Below are 27,904 nucleotides of genomic sequence, written 5' to 3' on the forward strand. Positions count from 1 at the left end.
CAGTTCCTTAATTGCTTGCTTACTTACCTTCAAAACGATATTTTTGATGTCTATATTCTGTCCATTTGATATTTTGTCCATTCTATATTTTGGAATCGATATTTTAGTTTGTCTATATTTTGGAATCAATATTTTGCCCATTTACCAAAGTAATTTTATGATGTGGTCATGGTATCTGTAGCAATACTGATGTTAGTGGCTGTTTTTCATTGATCATTAGTAGCTCTTACCGCAGAAAAGTTTGGGGACCCCTTCTCAACTGTATCTCAGGTTTGCAAATGAACTGTGTACCCGTACAATACCATTTAGTTGCACCTATAATGGCAGAGGGACTGGTTCCATCATTGATTATAATCTGATTTCAAATCGTTACTCGAGTAATTTGATAAATTTCGTGACAAACGCAAGGAGCGACCACTTTCCTATAAGTATTACTTTTCAACTATCAAGTAATGTGTTAAACATAAAGGGCCTATCAGAGCACCTTGTGCAAAACATCGTTCTTAATAGAAATAATGGTTACTCTCTGTGCTGGCCTAGAGTGAAATCAATTGAGTTTACTATGTCACTCTTAACCAAATGTAAATCAGAATTCTTAGTCTGTCCTGAAAGAGTCAACACCTCACACGCAGGTTTTGAAATCCTTGAATTAATTTCCGCTGAGATCAGGAGGCACCAAGAAGCAGTGGTGGTTTGACTCCAAATGTACAAAACTCACACTGACTTGAAAAAAATCCCTACACAAACCTGATAGAAATCAGTTGGAAATTAAGACGGCAAGAAGGGCGTATGGTCGGGGGTTGAAAGAATGCATGCAGGCCTTGAGAGCTGAATCTTGGAGGGCCCTGCACGAAGCTTCTCTACTCAGTGATAACACAAGCGTCTGGAAGGCAGTCAATGTGCCTTTTTTTTAGCCCGCAGAGATTTACCATCAATAGAAATAACTATCAGCGAGGCCCTATATACAATGATGAGGAGCCGGCAGAATCACTGGCTGTACCTGGACTCTCTCCAGAGTCTGAACCATCCAATTCTTTTCCATTAGACGTTCATTTTTCATTAGATAATGTGATCTATGCCATAAACGCCAGCGTGGAGGGTAAAGCTCCTGACCCGGACGGAGTCTCTGTTGACCTGTTCAAATCGAATCTCTCTCATTGGGACCCGTTATTAACCTTGGTTTTGACTGCATGTTGTCATCAGGGCTTTATTCGAAGCGGGCCTGAATCTATCTTGGTCCTAATTTACAAAAAGGGCAATAGTACTATCCCCACATGCTATCAACCAATTTCTCTTTAAGACTCCTTCCTTAAAGTAACAGGCCGTATTATATTAAATAGACTGCAGTCATGAGCTGAAGAGACTGGCATCCTCTCCAAACTACAATATGGCTTTTGCCAGGGTTTAGGCACAGAACAGAATAGAACAGGGACTAAACCTAAGCTCAGTGTTAGGTAAATATATGCTATCTAAGCGGGGGAAGCTGTTCTTGGCCTCCGTGGACCTTAGCTCAGCATTCAACTGTGTTAAACACGAAAAACTCTGGAATATCCTTGAAGAAATGGGAGTGGATTTAGCACTCTTAAGATTCATGAAGCAGCTGTACCGAGATGCATGTGCAAGAGTTCTCTATGGAAACATGGGTGAGTGTTCTGCAAAATTCCAAATTAGGAAAGAGGTGGGACAAGGATGTGTTCTTGCCCCTTTCCTTTTTACTCTATATTTTATTGGCCTCTGCCAAGATTTAGTTAATCAATGCCAGGATCTGCAACTTATTGGCCAGCATCCTGTTGCTTTATTTTTATATTTAGTTGACGCTGTTTTATTGTCACGTACCCAACTCGGGCAACAAAGTTTAGTGACTAGTTTTGCGACATTCATGCAAACTCTGGGTCTGCACGTGACAATTTCAAAATTTTTATTATGTAATGCAGAGTGAATAGTGCTAAATGTTTAGATATTTTTTATTATTAATATCAAGGTGGAGTGTATCAATAGATTCCCATATTTGGACATCCACTTTGATCAAAGAGGGACTTGGTCACATGCAGTTTTAGCCAGGAAAAAGCTCATTTCCAAAGTCTCCGCCGCCCTAACCAATTTTGCTAAAAAATTAGGCAGAAGGCCGGTTGTTGAACTATTGCAAATTTACAAAGCCAAGTGTGTTACAATCGCCATGTATGGTGCAGACATTTGGGCCTATGCTGACCCTTAGCCCCTGCAACTAATTGAGAACGCCTTTGTCCGATATTTATTGGCGGTCCTTAATAGCACTGCCACTTACATTTGTCATGCTGAGTTTGGGTTCCCGTACATATCTGACTTATTTACGATTCAACCAATTTTATTATGGCATAAAATTAGGGTAACAACACAGACTAGCTTCAATCAGGATATTATTAATGATTGTTTATAGCTTCATAGGGCAACTTGTATTCCCTGGCGAAACTACAACAAAAAATTCATGTCAGATATTGGCCATCCAGAATACTTTGCCAAAGCAGACAGAATCATATCACTTTCAAGAAAAATCCTGAAAGGTGATTGCTTAATGCACCTTGAAACAATTAGACTTTTGCAAGAGATTGTCAAGCCCACGGTCCTGGAAACCAGTTACTATTGTCATGTCACAGCACTCAGCCATACCTTGTATATGTAACTGGGGGCTTTGACAGGATGTTGCTGACCCATTTTTCACTTGAGGATTTTTCATAGACTTGGAAGTTTTCCTGACATGAATGACTGGTCCAAAGCCTCAGGCCTATGCCCATGTGACGATTTGTTACAACAGTCCACAATGCACATTCTTTTATTCTGTAAATGTTATTCCGTCCTCTGAAAAAGATAGATTGTTCCCATTCTAAACACTCTGGGTATGAGACAATGTCGCCCAGCCTTCTTGACATTACAGCTTGTACAATATGAAATGTTTACTAGTCCTGTAGTTACGTACCTAAAATGTGTGATTAATTCTAGGAAAACAATGTGGAATTGAACATGGCACTTAATATGATTCTTAGATTATTTTTAAATATTTTATCTCTTCATGTCTTGCTGTTTGTAATATGATGTGATAACCTGTGCTTTTATGATTTAGATTTTAAGTAAATCATAAGTCAAGTTTGAATTGAATTGATTAGGGAAATAAGTCATGTGAATTCCAGGTAGCACATAATCCTTTGCTAATGGTCTGAAGTTCAAAACAGCACATCTGTGTTAAGTGTCATTTATACTAAAGCCACCTGACGGGTAATTTTCAAAAGCCTGTTTTATAAACAACACCACCACCATCAATACCACCAACACCTATACAACCACCACCAATGCCACCACCACCAATAGCACCACCACTGCCAATACCACCACCAATACCACCACCATTGCCAATATCACCATCAATACCACAACCGATTCTACTAATACCACCACAACACCACCAATACCACCACCATTACCAGCACTACCACCAATTCCACCACCACAAATACCATCACGAACACTGTCACCAATACCTTCACCAGCAATACCACCAATACCACTACCGATACCACCACAACCATTACCACCACCAATACCAACACCACCACCACCAATACCACCACCAATGCCAATCTCACCACAAATACCACCACCACCAAAACCAATACCACCACCACCAATACCACCACCAATACCACTACTAATACCACCACCACCAATACCAATACCACCACCGCCAATACCACCAATATCAATACCACCACCACCAATACCAGCACATGTACTAATACCACCACCAATACCACCACCACCAATGCCAGCACCACTAATACCACCACCACCACCAATACCAACAACATCACCAATACCAACACCACCAGTACCAACACCAATACTACCACCACCTATACTACCACTACCAATGCCACCACAACCACCACTACCAATGCCACCACCACTGCAAATACCACCACCAATACCACCACCATTGCCAATATCACCACCAATACCACCATCACCAATACTACCAAAACCACTACCACCACCACCACCAATACCACCACCACCACCACCAATACCACCACTACCAATACCACCACTACCACCAATATTACCACCAATACCATCACTAATACCACCACCACCAACACAAATACCATCACAAACACCACCACCAATACCTTCACCACCAATACCACCACTGATACCTACACAACCAATACCACCACCAATACCAACACCATCAATACCACCACTAACAATACCATCACGACCAATACCACCACCAATGCCAATCTCACCACCAATACCACCACCATCAATACCAATACGTCCACCACCAATACCACCACTAATACCAACATGACTAATACCACCACCACCAATATCAATACCACCACCATCAATACCACCACCACCAATATCACCACCTCTACCAATACCACCAATGCCACTACCACCAATACCACCATTTTTTTTTGTAACATCATTTTTATTGCAACACCAATATAATTGTACAGTCAAGATAAGCAGCAATATTAATTCACTGTGTACAAGAGTAGTATTAACCAGTCTTTCAGTTATGCGGGAGGCCCACCCTTCCTCCGGTGTGGGTGGCCTTATCCATGAGTGCTTCTCGTAGCATCTTACATTGTCTGTCAGTGATAGTAGACAAGCATTTCTGGGTTGCTTTTATGATTTTTACCCCTCTCCCTCCCCCGATTTCGGTACCCCAACAGCCCGCCAATTCCAGCTTCCTTCCCACCCTCCCCCGTGGTCGCTCTGCGCCGTATCAGTAGTATAAAAGTGCCTGGTGTGTTGTAGGAGGAACAGACATTCGCTAAGGTGTGCTCTCCTGTACAGTGACAGGGCCTGCTCCATCTAGCTCACCCTCGCCCTCCAACTCCTCAGCGTCCATGTCACGGAGCGCCTGCACCATCATTTCCCATGCAGTTGCCCTCTCCAGAGCCTTCTCGTCATTCATCCTCCATGCCACCTGGTATCTCAAGGTACTTTCACATGCGGCCCACCTTAGGCATTCCCCATACCATCTTTTATATGTGGGCCCCACTCTCGACTTCCAGTTCCTCGTAATCTCCCGCTTGGCCAGAATAAGTCCCAAGTCTATAAATTTGCTTGTAGTCTTGTTTCTAGGCGTATGCGGGAACCAATGGAGGACGCCAACCGCTTTAGTGTACTAGATATCTCTGTCCGTCGCGCTGTTAAGGGCCCGCCCAACTTCCTGCCAGTAGTCTCCCAGAGAGGGGCAATCCCATAACATGTGACCCAGGTCCGCCCCGACTGTGTTACATCTGGGGCAAGCAGCGTTGTCTACCCCAAAATACTGTTGTATTTTCCCCGGTGTGAGGTATGCCCTGTGAATGACATAGAAGTGGATTAATTGAAACCTGGCGTTTCTCGAGCTCTTCCGTGCTCGCCTTAGTAACTGGCCCCAGGTCGTGTCAGGTATCTCCACTTGCAGGTCCAGCTCCCACTTGGCCTTCAGGGCCGTCAATGGTTGCAAGGCTTCCCGCTGCATCCTAGAGTACAAGCAAGTGACAGCCCTATAGGTCCCCGCTGCCATCATCGTATACTGACAGGCCATAGAGATGCCCGGCTCCTGCAACCCTTCCCCCCAGTGGGCTTGCATAGCGCCTGTTACCGCTGCATGCAACAAGTAGTCGCCCCTCGGCAGGTCGAAACGCTCCTGCAAGTCCTGAAACTGCAGCAACACCCCATCCTCATATAGATCACCCAACATTTGTATCCCCGCCTCCTCCCAACCTAGCAAGCGCGACCAGTCCCCTCCATGCGGGAGGGCCGTGACCATTCCCAACGGAATTTCAGGGGCATACATAAGGCGGACCCCCGCCCGCTTACGGGCCCGGTCCCAGCAGAGTCGAAACGTCTGCTCCTCGACCGTCAAGTCTCCCACCCGGAGCTTCTGGTGCAGCGTGATGTACGCCAGAACATGCCGCGGGGTGCCATCTACTCTCGCGTCTTCAGGGCCTCTATACACTCTCGCAACCTCCTGAGTAAAAATCTGCAGCTGCGCAGCCAGATAATACCCTTCAAAATCCGGCACCGCCATCCCTCCTTCATCCTTGGGGCGCAGCAGAGTGTCGAGCGCTATGCGCCTCCTTCCCGTGCCCCACAAGAACGCTATGACCAGAGATCTCAGGCGTTTAAAGATAGAGCTCGGGATCCACACCGGAAGCGTCCTAAAGTAATACAAAAGCCTGGGCAGGGCCACCATTTTGAGCAGGGAAATCCTACCAGCCAGGGATAACGGCAGGGTCGACCATGAGTCCATGGACCCCCGTAGGGCATTAATACAGCGGGTGATGTTGCCTTCCAGTAAATCAGCCGGGGTATGATAAACATAGACCCCCAAATAATGCAGACAGCGCGACTCCCATCTAAGTTTTTGCGCAGTGAGTGGGCACGGTTCTCCTGACCTCAGGGGGAACAGGCAGGATTTAGGCCAGTTGACCCTCAGGCCCGACAACCGGCCGAACCGCCCCAGTAGCCGCCGTGCCCCCTCGAGCTCGGGGCCCGCGTCGGCCAGAAACATCAACAGGTCGTCTGCGTATAAAGAAATGAAGTGCGGTTTGCCCCTAAACGATAAACCGGCATAGTGGCGGCCCAGCCTGGCTTCCACAGCAAAGGGTTCCATCGCCAAAGCGAACAGGAGCGGAGATAGGGAACATCCTTGTCTGGTGCCACGCCTGACCTGGTATTGCCTCGAGATCAGAGTACCCACTTGAACTCTCGCTACCGCGTCAGTGTACAGGACCTTAGTCCAGTTTATGTATCCGTCCCCCAGTCCGAAGCGTCGCATCACTTCATACAAGTAACCCCACTCAAGGCTGTCAAAGGCCTTCTCTATGTCAATAGAAAGGACAAATGGGGAAACGGCGCTCGGCCAGTCCGCACCCATCAGTCTCGTAAGTCTACGAATATTGTGGGTAGTGTTGCGTGTCGGAATAAAACCGCACTGGTCCCTATGAACAAGGCCCGTCATGTGCACCAGCAGTCTGTTGGCAAGAATTTTACTCAGGATCTTGTAGTCCGTCGTCAACATGGACAGCGGACGGTACGAGGACAAAGCCGCCCCCTCTCTGCCCGGTTTTAAGAGCGGGATCATGAGGGCCTCACTCATGGAGGACGGGAGCCTACCCTTCGTTTGAGCTTCATTGTATACCTCGCGCAGCCGCGGAGCAAGGTACTCTAGATATTTACTGTAGAATTCGATCGGGAGCCCGTCAAGTCCCGGGGTCTTGTTCCTGGCCATTTGCTTTACTGCACACCCTATCTCTCCAAGAGTGATGGGCCGGCCCAGCTCTTCCGCCTCTGAGTCCTCCACCCTTGGCAGTTGTAAGCCGTCCAAGAACTCTCCTAGCTCATCCGCCCCTCCTGTCTCACCACTTTCATAGAGCCCCTCGTAATAAGTACGAAACTTATTCAGGATCCCGGGTTGAGTATGGCAGGGCTCCTCCCCCACCTCCTGGATCATCATGATCGGCATGCCCCTCCTGACTGGGTTAGCGAGCCATGCCAGCATAGACCCCGCCTTATCGCCCTCCGCATGTGCCCTCGTCATGTACGCCTTATGGTCAAAACTGCGCAGCCGTTCCAGTTCTACAGCCAGCCCCTCCTGTGCTCCACTAAGCCCCTCCTGCAACTCAGGGTGATTCGGGCGACTCCTCTCCAGTTCCCTCAGCCGCGTTTCAGCCTTATCCAAATCGTCCATCAAAGTCTTGCGAGCCCCAGCCGTGTGCCCAATACAGTGTCCCCGCACCACCACCTTAAACGCATCCCACTCTACCGCCCTCGTGGAGGCCGAGCCACTGTTCTCCTCAAAGTAACTCTCAATGCGTTCTCCCAGAGCCTCCCTAAACAGCAGATCATCCAGGGTGTCGGGTTGCAGGCGCCATGTTGGCACGCAGTTAACAGTCACCATCCAGTTCAGAGATACCAACAATGGGTTGTGGTCCGACAGCGTCCTGGCCAAGTATTCCGCCCCACCCACTGCAGGGAGCACGCAAGGCGAACAAAGAAACGCATCTAGCCTTACGTGCAGATCATGCAGGTGCGAGTGAAAAGAGTAGTCCCTAGTAGGGCCCAGCTCTCCTGCCATTCCAACCTGCGCTTGGCGACTCTATGCACTGGGGACGCGCGCAGTGGGGGATGGGACCTATCCAATAACACATCCTCGACTGAGTTGAAATCCCCCCCCAGGAGGACCGGCCCTGCTAAATAACCCGCCAGTTTGCCCGAGATTGTAGACAGAAATGCGGGCAGATCTACATTAGGGGTGTACACATTGCAGAGAGATATTACCCTGCCTCTCAGCCTCCCCTCCACCGCCACATACCTGCCCTCCGGGTCCACCAATGCTTTCGTCACCTGGAAGGGGACCCCCGCCCGTATCCAAATCAGTGTCCCCCTTGCAAAAGCTGAGAACGTCGTGTAAAACAGCTGCCCCCTCCAGCGTCTCTGCAGAGCAGCCCCCTCTTGCTTATTAAGATGCGTTTCTTGCAGGAACGCTATATGAACCCCCCTACGCTTGAGGTATGCCTGAACTTTATGCCTGCGTGTCATTGACTGCATACCCCGCACATTCCAGGACACACATTTCAATGCCCCGGTACTAGCCATCCCTCCCCACACAACTGGACCAGACAACAAAGAACAATGTCCCCGCATTTTCCGCGACCACGGGCCACCCCACCCACCCTCTCCAAACAGGAAGCCAAGCCCCACCAACAACAACTACCCCCTGAGCAACCCCAACTGCTCGCAACGCCCACCCCCCCAGGACAGGCCCCCCCGCAACTGGAAGTACCCCCATCCAAACCAACACTCCCAACCACCCCTCAAAGAAAGGCAGTAATGGCCGCAGTCTCCACTGCGGTGACCTTAGGGGCCAGTAAGGCGTGGCTCGATGCGCTAGTTCCTCAAAGCAAATCAACCCCGCGCACTCCACCCCACAATCCCCACATTACAGCGCCCCAAGACCTCAAGTAACAGCGTCCCACTGCCACGGGCCCAGTGCCCCGGTGTCCAACCAGCGAGTCCACTCCACTAGTTCAGTTCAACACGCCTCAAGTATCTCCTCCGAAGTCTGCGGCGTCACAATAGGGCCCCGGGCTCCACCAAATTCCGATTGTCCCGTCTCCGAGCCCGTGCCCGGGTCCTCTGAGCCCGTACCCTTCCCGGACTGGCTTCTGGTAGTCCTGGATAAGTCCACTACCGCCTGTAGGGCCGCCTGCCTCTCCGCCTCAGTCTGCGACACCGAAGGTTTGCCGGTCCTCCTGCGGTTCCTCCTGATCCGTTGGGATTTCCTGACCGGTTGCGCCACCTTGGCCTCCTCCTCCCTGGCCTTAGCACCGTCCGTTCCCGCTTTATAAGTGTCCCACCAGGTCCAAGCGTCCGCAGAGGACGCGAAGAAGAGAGATTGTTCATCCACCACCACTCTCAGCTTGGCGGGGAACAACAGAGAGTACTTGATGCCTTCATCGCGGAGCTCCCGCTTAAGGGACAGAAAGTTCGCCCTGAGCCGCTGCGTCTCAAACGTATAATCCGGGAACATAGTGACCCTGCTGTTGTCCACTTGAAAGGGCTCTGCCTCTCTCGCCCTCTGCAAAAGCCAGTCCCTGTCCCGGTAATGGAGCAACTTGAACACCACTGGGCGAGGTGGGAGGCCTGAGGCCGGCGGGCGCGCCGGAACCCTATGCGCCCGTTCCAGTGAGAAGAAGGGGGACAGTCCCTCCGGTGCCACCTCCGTTCGCAACCAGTTATCGAGGTAGCCCACCATATCGTCGCCTTCAATTTTTTCCGGCAGGCCCACGAGGCGTACGTTGTTGCGCCTATTCCGGTTTTCCGCATCTTCGGCCCTCCGTTCCAGCACCTTCAAGCGGTCCATCACCTCCGACATCTGCGCCTTCACCGCTGCATGGCCCGGGGCTAATTCCTTAACCGTGATCTCCACGGACTTCACTCTGTCCTTAAGTTTATCATGGTCGGCCTTCAGGAGGCCCAATCCTGTTGCCACCTGAGCTATATCTTGTTGCAAAGCATCCCTTGTGGTGGCGATGGCCTCCAGGATACGGTCCTGCATCCGCTGTAATGCCGATTGGTCTCGATCCGCTCCTTCCGCAGCCTCTGTATCGGTCGCACCTTCCCCCTTCCTATTTGGCTTCCCCATCTGGGCCGGCTCGAGCGGTGGTCTCCAACTCTGTCCCTGCTCTCTCTCCGCACGTCGCCGGGCTCAGCCCTCAGGATGGGTCCCTGCAGCCGCAGCGGAAAAGCCTGTCCTGTTCGTGCCCGGGGCGCTGCTCAGGCCTCCGGATCCAAGGTTGTCTCTAGGGATCATTGTCTCCGATCAACCGCTAGCCCGGATGGCGCCAGTCGTGCTCAGAGGCCCGGGGTCACCGTCACTGGGTCACAGCCACCCTGTCGCCTCCACTACCAAGGGGCGGATCTCAACCGCCCGGGGTTCGCCCAAGGTCCACTCCAACACCCAGGGAGGGGTGCGATGCAACCGCTAGCTCCTCCGACCAGTAGGGGTAGCAGCTCTTAGGGGGGCACCAGCCCGGCGACTCCGTCGTCTCCGTGTCTCATGCCACCGCCGCCATTTTAGGTCGAGGACTTCGCGCCTGAGTCCAACTTTCAGAGTCGGATAACTGGCTTGGAATGGCCCGGTGTCGTCCTCCGTGGGCACCGGACCCTCCGTGGTACCTTCCAGTGTCGGATGATATCAATCACGTCGGGGTCCGATCAGATTTTCAGGATATTTTCCGGGATCGGGCGCGGAGCTCCGAGCTCACGCTGCCTACCTCCTCGGCATCCAAGCCACGCCCCTCACCACCAATACCACCATCACCAATACCACCACCACCAATGCCACCACCACCAATACCAGCACCACCAATACCAACACCACCAATACCAACACCAATACTACCACCACCTATACTACCATCACCAATACCACCACCAATACCACCACAACCACCAATACCAAGACCAATACTACCACCACCTATAATACCATCACCAATACCACCACCAATACCACCACAACCACCAATAACACCACCACCAAAACCACTACCGCCAGTAACAATACTAATACAATACCAACACAAATACCAGTACCACCACCACCACTAATACCACCACCACCACCACCAATAACACCACCACCAATATTGCACCACCAATACCACCACCACCAATTCCAGTACCACCACCACCAATACCTACACCACCACCAACACCACCACTGCTATGGCCAGGGCAACTGACACCGGATGCTGGGGCTCACGGTTTGATCTCCGGCACCGTAGGCAGGTCAGTCCAGCACCATGTGACTCTGGGTATTAGCTCGCTTAATCTTTCCGACGGACCCCAGCACCGGGATGCCTCTGGGTAGCTGTGTGTTTTACAAATATTGGATTCACATTACATTTCCCAATACCACACCCGACACCATCAATACCAGTACCACCACCACAAATACCAATACCAACCACCACCACCACCAATACCACCACCAATACCACCACAACCACCAATACCAAGACCAATACTACCACCACCTATAATACCATCACCAATACCACCACCAATACCACCACAACCACCAATAACACCACCACCAAAACCACTACCACCAGTAACAATACTAATACAATACCAACACAAATACCAGTACCACCACCACCACTAATACCACCACCACCACCACCAATAACACCACCACCAATATTGCACCACCAATACCACCACCACCAATTCCAGTACCACCACCACCAATACCTACACCACCACCAACACCACCACTGCAATGGCCGGGGCAACTGACACCGGATGCTGGGGCTCACGGTTTGATCTCCGGCACCGTAGGCAGGTCAGTCCAGCACCATGTGACTCTGGGTAATAGCTCGCTTAATCTTTCCGACGGACCCCAGCACCGGGATGCCTCTGGGTAGCTGTGTGTTTTACAAATACTGGATTCACATTACATTTCCCAATACCACACCCGACACAATCAATACCAGTACCACCACCACAAATACCAATACCAACAACAATACCAATACCACTATCAACACCACCAATACCAATACTGCCACCAACAATACCAGTACCACCACCAATACCAGTACCACCAACGCCAATACGACCACCACCAATACCACCACCAATACCGCCACCTCCAATACCAATACTGCCCCCACCAATACCACCAATGACACCACCCCCACCAATGCCACCACCACCACCACCAATACCAATACCTCCACCACCAATATTAATGCCACCACCTCAGCGCCTCTCACTCACTAGTAATAGGAGGGGCACTGTACCTGGCCGGAGCTGCAGCTGAGACCAGCCTTCCCTCCCTACATGCCTGCCATAAAGCACAGCCCGCCTTGCACCAGGAGGCGAAGCCAGGGCCCTACTACAGCTGACATTCCGCAATGCCACACTGCACACTCAAATCACGGAGAGGGTAGGAAATAGCCTCTCCTCCCGCTCTTCCTCCTGAGCCGTGACAGTGTGATCACAGAGCGAAAGGTGTTGGAGCACTTTGTTACAATGTACAATGCCAATAGCTCAAACGTGCGTGAATGCGAGACCTATTGCATTGCAAATGCTTGTTTTAATATACTCAGCAATTCAAATTCTATTTCCATAAAAGTAATAAGTTGTTTCTTGAAGGTTCAAGTTAAAGTCCACTATGGGCAAATTCCATGTGTAAGGGGCAAAGTGAAATGGAGTATAAATCAGAAAAGTTCAAGTCTGGTATTGCACCAAACCGTTCCAAATCATCCGACAGGCAAATTCATCAGCAAAGGCAAAAAGCAAAGAGGCATAGTAAAGATAGTTTGTCAGGCAGGTACGTTTCTAAGGAAAAGGGTCAAAAGGCAGTCTCCTCAAATAGGCTGTAAATAAGCTGTCTCCTCCTATTGCCCTTCTTGCTTATATCGTTCATATGTGTTATCATGATATCAATAATCAGCCCACAATGGTCTAATCATCACATGATCCTCCTTCCGTCTTTGCAGGTACAAACATGCTACATTGGTAAAATATTTCACACTGTTCATGAGAAACAAACGTCCTTCCAGCTGCACAAATTAGTTGGCATATAGTTATTTGAATCTGCAACTCTTTATGGATGTAAGGGAAAAAGTCTCTTACCACCATTGACACAAAAAAAGAATAAGAAAAAGGATGTCATACGAATCAAGAACAAATAATGCAACATTTGAGAACGTATAAACCTGTTGCACACGACTGTGAAATAATGCAGCCTAAAGAGAAAAATGTCTTAACATGTTTAACTTCAACATTTCATCTTTAGTATGGAAAATCGCCTAATTTCGTTTAAGCATAATGATTTCAATCACACATTTCATATATAATATTGTGCAATGTTGTCAGTAAATGATACGCAGAAATGTTCAACTTTAAGTATGGCCTGCTAACACTATTTCAGGAAAGTAGCAAATACGTAAATTAATTCTAAAAGTCATAAAATAAAATTGTTTCTTAGCACAAATGATCTTTATACTATTAAGCACTTCTATTGAAAATTTCAGACATCTACTGTAATTCATATAAAATTCGCACAAAAATCGAGATTGCTAGAAATCACACCAAATAGTAAAGTTATCAACTTTCATAATGTTTCTTTGTTAATGAAACAATTTGAATACTTAAACACCTTAAATCCACAAATTGTTACTAAATTGTCTTTTAAGGTGCTAGCGTATCACTTTTTCTAAGTTTCTATGTTGTTTTCCTATACATGTGCAAGGTGCAGCTTTATTCCCATTGTCGTAATTCAGTGTGTGTGTCGTGGAAAGGCAAGATCAGCTTTTACTCTTCCTCAAATTCTTGGCCCAGCAATGCTTCTTCATGGCCCTCACAGATCCAAAATCTTGGAGTAGGGCCTGTCCCCACTTGTTGCCTGTCTGTTTCTTGTTCTGAGTCAAAGGCTGTTGATGACAAATAACTCTCGGGGCCTTATTTATGAAGGCCTTGCGCCACCGGTGCGTGTCTTTTTCCCATTTTAAAAGTCACGTAAAAGTCGCGCAAGACCTTCATAAATAAGGCCCTCGGTCTCCAAAAACAGTTTTGATGGGCCCCACTTGAAACTGCTGGCTCAAACAAAGCAGTGGTTGGGGGAGATTCCAAATCTGCTCCCAAATGTGTAGACAACATGTTTAATGTGATTAATGTGTGTAGATGAAAGAGTGGGCGATGCCATTTCTGTGTGTGAAGTGCAAAATAAAAAACTGCTTACAGATTTCAAGTGGTGTTTTTTCCTGCAGTATTTTTAGAATATCTTACTTGCAATCATTATATAGTGATTTCAATTATTAAGTTTCCTTATTTGACTTGCAAGGTATTCCTTTTGTTATTCTTTCTTTTATTGTAAAAGAAAGTGCCCAGTTTAATGGCAGAATGAAGTGAAAATGATGCTAAATGCTATTACCAGAATATAAAGTATTTTTGTAAATAATATGTTTTTATAATCATTTATCTCTTTCGGCCATGTTAGTACACTCCAGTATAGATTAATCTTAGAGTTTTTAAATGTCATAAGTCACCTAATTTAAAAATATATTTTAAACCGCATTTCTTGTTATTAATTATAGTTTTTGTTTGAACTTTAATTTACAGAGATGAGTGGGCATGGATCCAGAGAATGTCCAACTGGGAATCCGTAGGAAGCCTGGATCAGACACCAGAGGGTGCGCCACAATTGTTGCTCTTTGAACTACAGGTGGCAGTGAAAGCTCTTCTGAAGCAGCTCAACCTACCTCTACGCCAGGTACAGGCAGTTCTTCCTCTTGTAGCTGAAAATCAGTGGCACCAGTGCTTAGAAGTAAACATGAGGTTTATTGATTAATTATTTCTCATTGTAACATAACAAGAGTTAGAAGGCTTGTTTTTGATAATATTCTATTTTAGTGTGACTAGCAAATAATCAAGCCACTGCCACGTTTCCACTAAGGGATTGTTAAATTGCATAATATTTCTACCCGGATTACAGAAAAAAATCGGAAAATTATGCAAAATGCACTTAGAGTTATCTCTTTTCAAGATTCAACAAGAGGGTCTATCTTGGGTCACTCTAGATATCCAGGGATATGTTTGGAGTGATAATATTTTGCGTGCTACATTTTCTGTTCAAACCTTTTTCATTAAGACGTTTTCTGTTCAAGTCTTGGAGCAAAATTACATGTTGGTTAATTGTACTTGAATTACATTTTGCCACCTACATTTATTTTAAGCGTATTTTTCAGAAAATATGTATGAAATGATATGCACTTGCCACATGCTGTTGTAATGTCTTTCGACTGTAAGCAATGAATTAATTAAGATATTTGCATTCATTAAAGGCTACATCAATATAGCAAAAATAGCAAATGTGATAATTGAGTAAATACATATTCCATTGAGACTCTACTGCTGAAACATCAAACCAAATTCCCCCCCTGTTTTGGAATAAACTATTTTATATATAACCAATGGTGGCAACATGGATACATTCTGCCAACACCACTGTTATGTGTTTTAGAAATGCTATATGCTGCTTCCAATATGGACAACCTGCAAGATGCTTCTCACACAAGGCTAAAAGAAATGTCTATGGTCCCAAAATATTATGTGAATAGAAATAGTTTGGTAATACACCACTTGATAACATTCCAGTTGTTTGTGCCACTTTGCTATGTATTCTTGCATTTGCTAATTTGTATCCACATAAAAATAAACAGAATTATCCACTAAGAATTGCACTTTGTTTACAGGTTTTATAATGGTGAAGTAAATCAACTTAATACCTTCTGTTGCTCGTGCCACAGAATGATGCACAAACATTTTGCAAATAACCCCCTAAGTTTTAAAAAGCTGCATATAGATAACATAAAAATATTTTTTCTGTAACAGCAAATACAAATAATAAATAGTTCATATATGTATTGAAAAGATATTGGAATATTTAAAATGTATGTGTCAATATACGTTTACATGCCAAACGTACATACCAAGTAACAGAACAATAAGAAATGGGGATACAAACACATACTAAAATGATCTATCCACATATTTCACAAGCAATCTCTTTTACATTAATTTGTGACATTGTAAATAAAGAATATATTTTTATTTTGCAGATTAGTATATGTGCCATTGCACAATCCAAACCAGACTATTGGCTTTGCATGATTAAGCCAATTACCTTGCTCTCTTCCATAATTTATTTATGAATTTGTAAAGTGCACAATTTCCTGAACGTGTCTCATGCTAAACTAAGGCATCTAATATTGCCAGCCAAATGCAAAGTATTCTGAGGATGAATCGGGGCTTCGTAAGTGTCCGATTATAGTATTGAGTCAAAAGATATATTTTTAGAAACCTACAAAATGTTAAGATACTAGATGTAGGAGAGTAGGGTCTGCAATCCTATGATCACCCAGATTTTTTGCTTTTGTTTCACTGGTTTACGACTTTCTCTGGCTGCGGGCCTGCCAATCAGACCCACAGCCTGGCTGTTCTCTTTCTAAATTACGAGATATACCCTAGGTGCATTTACCAATTGGTACTGGGCCACCTTATCAGACCCTGTAACTCAGGGCATAGGTGTACCCAGGGCCGCCAGGGGCTGCAGCGTGTATTATGCCACCCCTGGCTGGCCTCCTAAATTTGACACAACTGGCTGCATGACAGCTGGGGCGAAGTCGTGTAATCACCCTTTGCTTTAGATATAGTAGCCCTATATCTAACCCTCCAATGGACACCCGAGTTCCTATCAGTCACTCCTATGGCAGGCCTTGACAATCCTGAAGGCAGAGTGCATGGGCTCGTGTGAACTAAGCTCTGGCCCGAGCCGAGCCCGGTTGCAGCTTGCGGAATCAAGACCCAATGGCTGTTCCATGATAACGCGTACCATATCGGTAACTTCGGTGTCGCGTTATCAAGACATGTCGAGTAAGGTGTCATACGAATCGGGATGCTGCCCTCTCACCAACTCTGGCGACGAGGTTAGCATTCCGCCCTTCTAGAGGGACACGACATGTACGTAACTGTGAACCCCGGTTAAAGTTAACTAAAGCCTCAGCTCCACAAAATGGATGCTGCCACCACAGACACGAGTCTGACCTCCTGCTGCTGGGAGTCCTTCCAGCGAGGAGCACTTGGACAAAGGGTTTCCTGTCAAGGGCGGTGTTCGCACCGTCCCAGACAGGGTTTGTGTATTCTGGGTAGGTAGGGCTTTTGCGAGAAGGTGACTGCGGAGTGGCACCCCGGTGCTCACTACGCATCTGCCTATTAGAACCAGTTCCAGGGGCGACAGCCCTGGCCTGGGGAAAGTCCGGCAGGGGAGAGGGGTGTAACTACCCCCCTTCCTGGTCCCACCCTTAGGGCAGGACCTAGTCATGTACCCACCCCTTTCTTTAGGATAAAGGCCGGAGCGGGGACCCTTCCAAATTAGATCATCTTTGAATCAAGAATACTTTCTACGAAAGGACTTCAAGACTCTTCTCAAGATTTCTCCCTTGTGGCTAAGGAGTAGTCACCCTGCATCAGCGGGCACCATCTAAGAACTCTGCGGTTTGCTGTAAGTCCTTCCTCAAGGAATCCGACGGCCCAGCTCGACGAGAACCGGCTTCCCTGGCACCTCTGACCTCTACCCACGTCATCAGCTCAGCTGTGATCTGTGGGTGCGACGAGACCTCGAGGGACCGGCCATCATCAGAACCTGCACGCTCTTAAAAACCAGCACGACCATCGAGATAACTCTCTGGTGAGTGCTCTGGGGTCCGAGAAGCCCCGACCCTGAGCCGCTCCAGCACCGAAGTGCAGTCTCCCAGCATCTCCACGATCTGCGTGGGGCCCTTCTGCTCGCTGCTCAGCACGTTGTCCGGTCACTAGCCGCTGGCTTGTGTCCTTCTGTGACGACATCCGAAACTCAACACTGCCGGTCTGGTTGCTCCAGACTGGCCCTTGCTTCCATCTTTTCGAGAAGCACCCCGGACCCTCCTGGTCCACTCAAGACGCCGACAGCGACATCCGTCGTGGGACAGCTCGCACCTCCACCGTGGTCGCCGACAACGCCTCCTGGTCCGTGAGACTGCAGAGCCTAGCGTCGCCCACTCACCTGGTCGAGGTGACGGCCAACCGGTGCCTTCCTGGTACCCTCTGACTACTGGCTAGTAGTACGAACTTGGTCCCCTCTGCTTTCAGGTTTCATCCATCTCCGATCCAGGCTTGGATCTCTACGAACTATTCATCACTGGTCGCCGGCCAGCAACTCCTTTTCTTCCGGCTCCTGGCTCGTCAGCGAAGACCCCGACGCCTGTAAGACTTGCAGCCGCAGCCCTCGTGGCTAGGTAACTCGGCACTTCGGTGCCTGCATAGCCTCCTTACTCTAGGGTCCCGAGTCCCTCGCTTCCGACCTGCCTTAACCTTTCCGTGTCCCCGGACACTTGTTTTAAACTGTGCACTTGAAGTATTTGCTAAAGAGATTTGGTTTGTGCTTAGTACCCTGTCCTCATAAAGAGTACAGGGCTGTTGTGATTCTTAATAAATATACTGTTTATTTTCATAACACTTGTGTGGTGTCCTTTCACTGGGTGTTCAAGGGGTACATGTGTGGTAAACAGCTGGCTTAACGCGCCCTCTCGAGTCTTTAGCCTTAGACTGCTCGTATCCACGCTACTAGGATAGCTGGTCTATAGGTTGACTTACAACCAAACACCATAAGGGTCGTTGGAACGATACATAGCGGTCGCTAGAATAGCGAACGTTGCATATCGGGCCAACTTCTCACATTGGTGAGCAGCGGTTGGGATTTGAGCTTGCTGTTGTTTTACCACACGTATCCTAAGAATATCTTGTTGAAAGATCACACAAGTACTGTTAGTACATATAACTAAAGCTTAGAATACTCTGAGTTCTACTGAACCAGCTGTTGTAGCTCCTCAAGGCTTAGCACACCTTGGCTACAGCTCTTAGCAAGGGAAAAGTAGGTAAACACAAAGTGTAGGTAGGTGCATCACTTACACCACACTAGAAACAGTATGTCGGACAAAGGAGGAAACTCTGAGTCTCCCCTTGTGTCAGTTGACCCTCCACAGGTCATCCCGTCAAGATATACTGCGCTTAACTTCCATGAGTTACGACAAGTATGTACCTCTAGAAAGATTAAGCAAGGGGCTAACCCCACCACCTCCTTTCTGATTGGTCTCCTAGAGACTTATGATGCCAGAAGGGCTGAGAAGCTTCTTAGCCCTTCTAATCCAGAAGGAGGCATGCCTCCCCTCGAGGGAACCCGGGACGATCCTGACCTCATTCACCTCGCAACTGAGAACGAAGATGGCGAGGAGGATGAGGATGAGGATCTCTCTGGGGACGAGGCAGATAAGGGACAGGTAGAAGTCGTCAGACTGACACGGTCCAACTTAAGCAGACATGATAGTGGTACTGGGGGACCCCCGGCGCTACTGTCAGGTACGCTTAACATTGGGAATGGACGAGTTAGGTCTCTATCAAGAGGCTCTAACAGATCCGTTCGAACCAATGGCTCTCGCAACTCTTCTCAAAGAGGGATGACGTCCCCTCAGAGGAGAGTGTACGAAGCTAAGGAAAGGGCAGCTAATCTGAGGATCGAAAGGGAAGAACTTGCCCTGGCCAAAGAAAAGCTTGCTTTTGCTAGAGAGCAACAGTTAAGTGGGGCAGTCCCCACTGGTGGCAGCAATGTACCTAGTAATAGGGAAAAGAGTTTCGATACGAAACACCTTGGGAAGATAGTGCCCCCCTTTAAACAAGGGGACGACATCCACAAATGGATTACTGCTTTGGAGAGGGCCTGCACTGTGCAAGGTGTTCCCCAGAGTCAGTGGGCAGCTATCTTGTGGCTCTCCTTTGAAGGTAAAGGAAGAGACAAGCTTCTCACCACAAGGGTAGAGGACGCTAACAATTACCAAGTCTTGAAGAATACACTCGTTGAAGGGTTCGGCCTAACCACTGAGCAGTACAGGGTGCTGTTCAGGGATACCCAGAAAACGCAGACTCAAGACTGGTCTGATTTTGTCGATTGTGCCACTAAGGCTTTTGAGGGCTGGTTGCTGGGCAGTAAGGTTACTGATTACAAAGGATTGTACAATTTGATGATGAGAGAACAAATTTTAAACAATTGTCAGAACCAGTTGTTGCATCAGCATCTTGTCGACTCGGATCTGACCTCTCCCCAAGAATTGGGGCAGAAGGCAGACAAATGGGTTCGTACGAGAGTTAAACAGAACCAGGGCCAGAATCAAGGTGGTCAGAAGAAAGCAGACCAGAAGGGTAAAGATTCTAAGGGGGAACAAAATGACCAGAAGTCTTCGACAGGTCCCCAACAACCCAAAGAGGGTGGGGGTCAGGCTCCCCAAAAGAAGAAAGAAGGCCAATCCAAACGATGGTGCCAGTACTGTAAAAGTAAATCTCACTGGTTTAGTGAGTGCACCAAGAAAGGAGGAGGGCAGACTCCTGCCACTGCAGCCCCTAAGGCACCTGTGCCCCCTAGTACAGTCAGCAGTGGTAGTGCGCCTCCCAAGGGTTTAGTAGGGTTAACCCTGGGTTCTGAGGGGCGTGACAACTTAGTTGGCACACTCACTCAGGCTGTCCTTGTCAGTACAGGGGACGTGGACGTGTCCCCTGACGTAAGCCCCAATACTTTGGGCAAATACAGACAGACGCCTTTCATAAATGGAAAGATGGCTCAGGCCTATAGGGACACTTGTGCCAGCGTCACCATGGTGACGCCTAACTTTGTGGACCCTGGACAGATCATGCCAGGTACAGAATTCCTGGTGACCAATGCAAGCAATGTCACTACCAATCACAGTATGGCAATTGTAGCTTTCTCCTGGGGAGGGGTAACTGGCCAAAAGAAGGTTGTAGTTAGTCCAGACCTCCCAGTGGATTGTTTGTTGGGCAATGATTTGGAGTCGTCACAATGGTCAGAAGTGGAGCACCGGACTCACATGGAAATGTTAGGTTTGCCAGCACATGTGTTCGCTGTGACTAGGTCACAGGTCAGGAAATGCCCCACTGAACAGGTGCTGGATCCTGGAACAACGGACCAGACACCTCCCAAGAAAAGGAGCAGTAGGGTTAAGGCTGCGCCTTCCCCCTTGCCCCAGGTCGAGGATCAAGTCTCAGAGGAGGCTGACCTACAGGAATTGAGGGAAACTGAGCCGAGAGAGTTCGAACTTGATCAAGTTGAATTCTTGGGCTCAGGGGGACCCTCAAGGGAAGATCTGGGGAAGGACCAGTTAGACTGCCCTTCTCTTGAACCCCTCAGACAGCAGGCTGCTGCTGAGGCTGCTGGGAACGCCACAGGTACCCACAAGGTATACTGGGAAGATGGACTCCTGTACACTGAGTCAAGAGACCCCAAGCCTGGCATGACCAGGAGGCTGGTCGTCCCCTTGTCTCAGCGTGGTTTCCTACTTACCTTGGCCCACGAGATTCCCTTAGCAGGTCACTTAGGCCAGACGAAAACGTGGGACAGGCTTGTCTCGCACTTTCACTGGCCGCACATGAACGAAGATACCAAGGAGTTTTGCCGCTCCTGTGTCACTTGCCAAGCCAGTGGTAAGTCAGGTGGCACGACAAAGGCCCCCCTTATACCAATGCCTGTGGTGGGGGTGCCCTTTGAACGGGTGTGGATCGACATCGTCGGTCCCATGGAACCACCGACAGCATCAGGGCACAAGTTTATACTGGTGGTAGTGGATCATGCCACCAGGTATCCTGAAGCTATTCCCCTTAGGACCACTACAGCACCTGTTGTGGCAAGAGCCCTAGTTGGAGTATTCTCCAGAGTGGGCTTCCCTAAGGAGGTCGTCTCCGACAGAGGTGCAAACTTTATGTCGAGCTACTTAACTGCTATGTGGAAGGAATGTGGTGTCAACTACAAGTTCACTACACCCTATCATCCACAATGCAATGGGCTTGTTGAGAGATTCAACAGGACCCTAAAAGGGATGATTCATGGACTACCGGAAAAGCTTCGGCGTAGATGGGACGTCCTGATCCCCTGCCTCTTGTTCGCCTACAGAGAAGTCCCACAGAAGGGGGTTGGCTACAGCCCTTTTGAACTTTTGTACGGGCATCCTGTAAGAGGACCCCTGTGTTTGGTGAAGGAAGGATGGGAGAGACCTCTCAAAAAGCCTGCAACCAACATAGTGGACTATGTGCTCGGCCTCCGCTCGCGGATGGCTGAATACATGGAGAAGGCATCCGAAAACCTTAAGGCCAGCCAAGAACTCCAAAAAGCTTGGCATGACCAAAAGGCTGTCTTGACTGTTTACCAGCCCGGACAGAAGGTGTGGGTGTTGGAGCCAGTGGCCCCAGCAGCACTCAAGGACAAATGGTCCGGGCCCCACACCATCCTGGAGAAAAAGGGAGAGGTCACCTACCTGGTCGACCTGGGAACTCCCCGGAGCCCCCACAGGGTGCTTCATGTCAACAGGCTAAAAGCATATGTCGACAGGAAGGACATGAGTTTGCTCATGGCCCTAGATGAGGGACAGGAAGAGGAGAGTGACCCTCTCCCCGACCTGCTCTCTCAGAATCCTGACGATGGCTCGGTAGATGGTGTTGTCTTTTGTGGCAGCCTCTCCGAACATCAACAGAGCGACTGTAAACAGGTTCTTCAGTCGTTCCGACATCTGTTTTCTCTGACACCCAGTCAGACCGATTGGTGCACCCATGAGGTCGACACTGGTGACAGCTTGCCCGTAAAGAGTAAAATCTACAGGCAGCCTGATCACGTTAGAGACTGCATCAAAAGTGAAGTGCAGAAAATGTTGGAGCTGGGAGTCATTGAACCCTCGGATAGCCCTTGGGCTAGTCCCGTAGTTCTAGTGCCGAAACCTCACACCCAGGGTGGTAAGAGAGAGATGAGGTTTTGCGTAGACTACAGGGGTCTCAATGCAGTCACTAAGACTGACGCCCACCCAATACCAAGGGCAGACGAGCTTATCGATAGATTGGCTTCGGCCAACTACTTAAGTACGTTTGACCTGACAGCTGGGTATTGGCAAATCAGGTTAGCTGAGGACGCCAAGCCTAAAACCGCGTTTTCAACCCCTGGTGGGCATTATCAGTTCGTGGTGATGCCCTTTGGTCTGAAAAATGCACCTGCCACCTTCCAACGGTTGGTGAATCACGTCCTTACTGGGCTGGATGACTTCTGTGCGGCGTATCTTGACGATATTGCTGTCTTTAGCTCCACCTGGGAGGATCACCTGGTCCACCTGCGGAAGACGTTAGAGGCACTGCAAGCAGCAGGTCTCACTATCAAGGCCACCAAGTGCCAGATAGGGCAGACACAGGTTGTATACCTGGGCCACCTTGTAGGTGGAGGTCAGGTTCAGCCACTGGAGAGCAAGATACAGTCAATCAGGGACTGGGCTCCTCCAACCACCCAGACTCAGGTTCGAGCTTTCTTGGGCCTGACTGGTTACTACAGGAAGTTTGTCAGGAACTATGGTTCCATTGTGACACCATTAAATGAACTGACAAGTAAGAAAATGCCAAAAAAGGTTCAGTGGACAGCGAGCTGTCAAAAAGCATTCGATGACCTAAAGCAGGCCATGTGCACGGCGCCTATCCTCAAGAGTCCGGACTACTCCAAACCATTCATTGTCCAAACAGATGCTTCTGAGTTGGGTGTGGGAGCTGTTCTTTCTCAACTGAATTTTGATGGTCAAGACCAGCCCATTGCTTTTATAAGCAGACGGCTGACCCCTAGAGAGAAGAATTGGTCAGCTATTGAGAGGGAGGCCGTTGCTGTGGTTTGGGCCCTGAAGAAGCTGAGGCCATACTTGTTTGGCACTCACTTCAAGATTCAGACCGACCATAAGCCCCTCTTGTGGCTAAATCAGATGAAGGGTGAAAACCCCAAACTGCTTAGGTGGTCCATTTCCCTACAGGGGATGGACTTCACAGTGGAACATAGACCTGGTACTGATCATGGCAATGCCGATGGGCTCTCCAGATATTTCCACTTAGAACAAGAAGACTCACCTGGTCAAGGTTAGCTAGTTGTTCCGACGTTTGGGGGGGGGGGGTCATGTAGGAGAGTAGGGTCTGCAATCCTATGATCACCCAGATTTTTTGCTTTTGTTTCACTGGTTTACGACTTTCTCTGGCTGCGGGCCTGTCAATCAGACCCACAGCCTGGCTGTTCTCTTTCTAAATTACGAGATATACCCTAGGTGCATTTACCAATTGGTACTGGGCCACCTTATCAGACCCTGTAACTCAGGGCATAGGTGTACCCAGGGCCGCCAGGGGCTGCAGCGTGTATTATGCCACCCCTGGCTGGCCTCCTAAATTTGACACAACTGGCTGCATGACAGCTGGGGCGAAGTCGTGTAATCACCCTTTGCTTTAGATATAGTAGCCCTATATCTAACCCTCCAATGGACACCCGAGTTCCTATCAGTCACTCCTATGGCAGGCCTTGACAATCCTGAAGGCAGAGTGCATGGGCTCGTGTGAACTAAGCTCTGGCCCGAGCCGAGCCCGGTTGCAGCTTGCGGAATCAAGACCCAATGGCTGTTCCATGATAACGCGTACCATATCGGTAACTTCGGTGTCGCGTTATCAAGACATGTCGAGTAAGGTGTCATACGAATCGGGATGCTGCCCTCTCACCAACTCTGGCGACGAGGTTAGCATTCCGCCCTTCTAGAGGGACACGACATGTACGTAACTGTGAACCCCGGTTAAAGTTAACTAAAGCCTCAGCTCCACAAAATGGATGCTGCCACCACAGACACGAGTCTGACCTCCTGCTGCTGGGAGTCCTTCCAGCGAGGAGCACTTGGACAAAGGGTTTCCTGTCAAGGGCGGTGTTCGCACCGTCCCAGACAGGGTTTGTGTATTCTGGGTAGGTAGGGCTTTTGCGAGAAGGTGACTGCGGAGTGGCACCCCGGTGCTCACTACGCATCTGCCGGTTAGAACCAGTTCCAGGGGCGACAGCCCTGGCCTGGGGAAAGTCCGGCAGGGGAGAGGGGTGTAACTACCCCCCTTCCTGGTCCCACCCTTAGGGCAGGACCTAGTCATGTACCCACCCCTTTCTTTAGGATAAAGGCCGGAGCGGGGACCCTTCCAAATTAGATCATCTTTGAATCAAGAATACTTTCTACGAAAGGACTTCAAGACTCTTCTCAAGATTTCTCCCTTGTGGCTAAGGAGTAGTCACCCTGCATCAGCGGGCACCATCTAAGAACTCTGCGGTTTGCTGTAAGTCCTTCCTCAAGGAATCCGACGGCCCAGCTCGACGAGAACCGGCTTCCCTGGCACCTCTGACCTCTACCCACGTCATCAGCTCAGCTGTGATCTGTGGGTGCGACGAGACCTCGAGGGACCGGCCATCATCAGAACCTGCACGCTCTTAAAAACCAGCACAACCATCGAGGTAACTCTCTGGTGAGTGCTCTGGGGTCCGAGAAGCCCCGACCCTGAGCCGCTCCAGCACCGAAGTGCAGTCTCCCAGCATCTCCACGATCTGCGTGGGGCCCTTCTGCTCGCTGCTCAGCACGTTGTCCGGTCACTAGCCGCTGGCTTGTGTCCTTCTGTGACGACATCCGAAACTCAACACTGCCGGTCTGGTTGCTCCAGACTGGCCCTTGCTTCCATCTTTTCGAGAAGCACCCCGGACCCTCCTGGTCCACTCAAGACGCCGACAGCGACATCCGTCGTGGGACAGCTCGCACCTCCACCGTGGTCGCCGACAACGCCTCCTGGTCCGTGAGACTGCAGAGCCTAGCGTCGCCCACTCACCTGGTCGAGGTGACGGCCAACCGGTGCCTTCCTGGTACCCTCTGACTACTGGCTAGTAGTACGAACTTGGTCCCCTCTGCTTTCAGGTTTCATCCATCTCCGATCCAGGCTTGGATCTCTACGAACTATTCATCACTGGTCGCCGGCCAGCAACTCCTTTTCTTCCGGCTCCTGGCTCGTCAGCGAAGACCCCGACGCCTGTAAGACTTGCAGCCGCAGCCCTCGTGGCTAGGTAACTCGGCACTTCGGTGCCTGCATAGCCTCCTTACTCTAGGGTCCCGAGTCCCTCGCTTCCGACCTGCCTTAACCTTTCCGTGTCCCCGGACACTTGTTTTAAACTGTGCACTTGAAGTATTTGCTAAAGAGATTTGGTTTGTGCTTAGTACCCTGTCCTCATAAAGAGTACAGGGCTGTTGTGATTCTTAATAAATATACTGTTTATTTTCATAACACTTGTGTGGTGTCCTTTCACTGGGTGTTCAAGGGGTACATGTGTGGTAAACAGCTGGCTTAACGCGCCCTCTCGAGTCTTTAGCCTTAGACTGCTCGTATCCACGCTACTAGGATAGCTGGTCTATAGGTTGACTTACAACCAAACACCATAAGGGTCGTTGGAACGATACATAGCGGTCGCTAGAATCGCGAACGTTGCATATCGGGCCAACTTCTCACACTAGATTCATAGCATAACACAATTAGCAGTTTATTCCATGCCTGTGGTGTGCTCACAGAAAAAGAACATTCTCCCAATCTTCTCCTCCAGAGTTTATGTGAGTTAATAAATAGGTGCAGGTGGAATAAAGCAATCTAGAAGGGGGGAGTATATTTTGATCGTTCAAGAAAAGTAGGTGGTAAGAGAAGCTGGATAGAATGTCATGTGGCACAAATGGAGGGCTTTAAATCAGCATCTCTTTGATACAGTTTGACAATGAAGGTATTGAAGTTGAGTAGATATCCTGTAAAATTTCCGAAAACCAAATATCAGTCTGGCAGTCTCATTCTGATTTAACTGCAGTTTATGTATAAAATAAGCAGGGAGACTGACATACATCACATTACAATTTTCAAGCCTACTAAAAATGAAGGCTTGTATTAGCAACTGACGAGAGTTTTAAGGAATACAAGTATAATTATTTTTTAATTCTTTCATAATCTTGAAGAAAGTAGTCATTAACTGTCTTATATTGGGTTCAAATGACAGTTTATTGTCAAACAGGACACCCAAATTGCGCGCAGTAGCTGCCGGTTTCGGACAGGACCCTATTGTCTGAAGTCACCATAAAGAGGACCATTATGTTAGACTACCAAACACTAACACCTCACTTTTATTTGAAATTAACCACAGGGAATAGGCATTCAACCAATGACCACCTTCACCGGACATCGTTTAAATTGGTCTTAAAGTTTACTAAGATTGCCCTCCATTCTTGTGACGCTTTGAGCAGCGACGGCTCGTGGAGGGAGTTACGGTGGGGCAGGAGGGTGGGGAGGGGGAGGGGCAGGGTGGAGGTTGCTAAAAACCGGCATATGGATAATTGCAGGTAAGTAAACAATTTAATTAATAAAACGAATTTCGTAGTGCGCCTTGCATCGCAAAATGCAATGCAGTGCGAGCTACGAAATTCGTTTTATTAATTAAATTGTTTACTTACCTGCAATTATCCATATGCCGGTTTTTAGCAACCTCCACCCTGCCCCTCCCACTCCCCACCCTCCTGCCCCACCGTAACTCCCTCCACGAGCCGTCGCTGGCTTTGAGTGTCCTTCACCTAGGCATAAAACTGAAACCTAAAAAAAGCAATCAGGTCCGTCAGTGGGGCGACATATAAGTATTTTCATATATATATATATATATTTTTTAATATATTTTAAATTGATTGAGGGCAGATAACTGAGGAACCCCACAAGGTATATGTTTAAAATCAGAAAAGATTCAAACCATTGAAGGATATTGTTGTGTAAACCAATAACACAAAGGCCCCGATTACAACATTTAGAGGGGCAAGGGCAGGTGGCTTCCCACTGCCACATCCCCTCCACCACCAAAACTCGCTGC

The 27,904-nt window shown here is 48.6% G+C and overlaps 1 protein-coding gene across 1 annotated transcript in view; it reads left to right on the forward strand.

The window, feature by feature from the left end:
• ANKFN1 (ankyrin repeat and fibronectin type III domain containing 1) overlaps positions 1–27,904 on the forward strand; it is a 1,140,330-nt gene that overhangs the window by 820,613 nt on the left and 291,813 nt on the right. Inside the window, exon 13 of the mRNA XM_086928764.1 lies at positions 14,683–14,833. Within this exon, the coding sequence (XP_086784890.1) occupies positions 14,683–14,833 (151 nt within the window). The remainder of the gene's footprint in view (positions 1–14,682; positions 14,834–27,904) is intronic.

Source organism: Lissotriton vulgaris, chromosome 7, assembly GCF_964263255.1.
Source record: "Lissotriton vulgaris chromosome 7, aLisVul1.2, whole genome shotgun sequence".
Classification (NCBI taxonomy): domain Eukaryota; kingdom Metazoa; phylum Chordata; class Amphibia; order Caudata; family Salamandridae; genus Lissotriton; species Lissotriton vulgaris.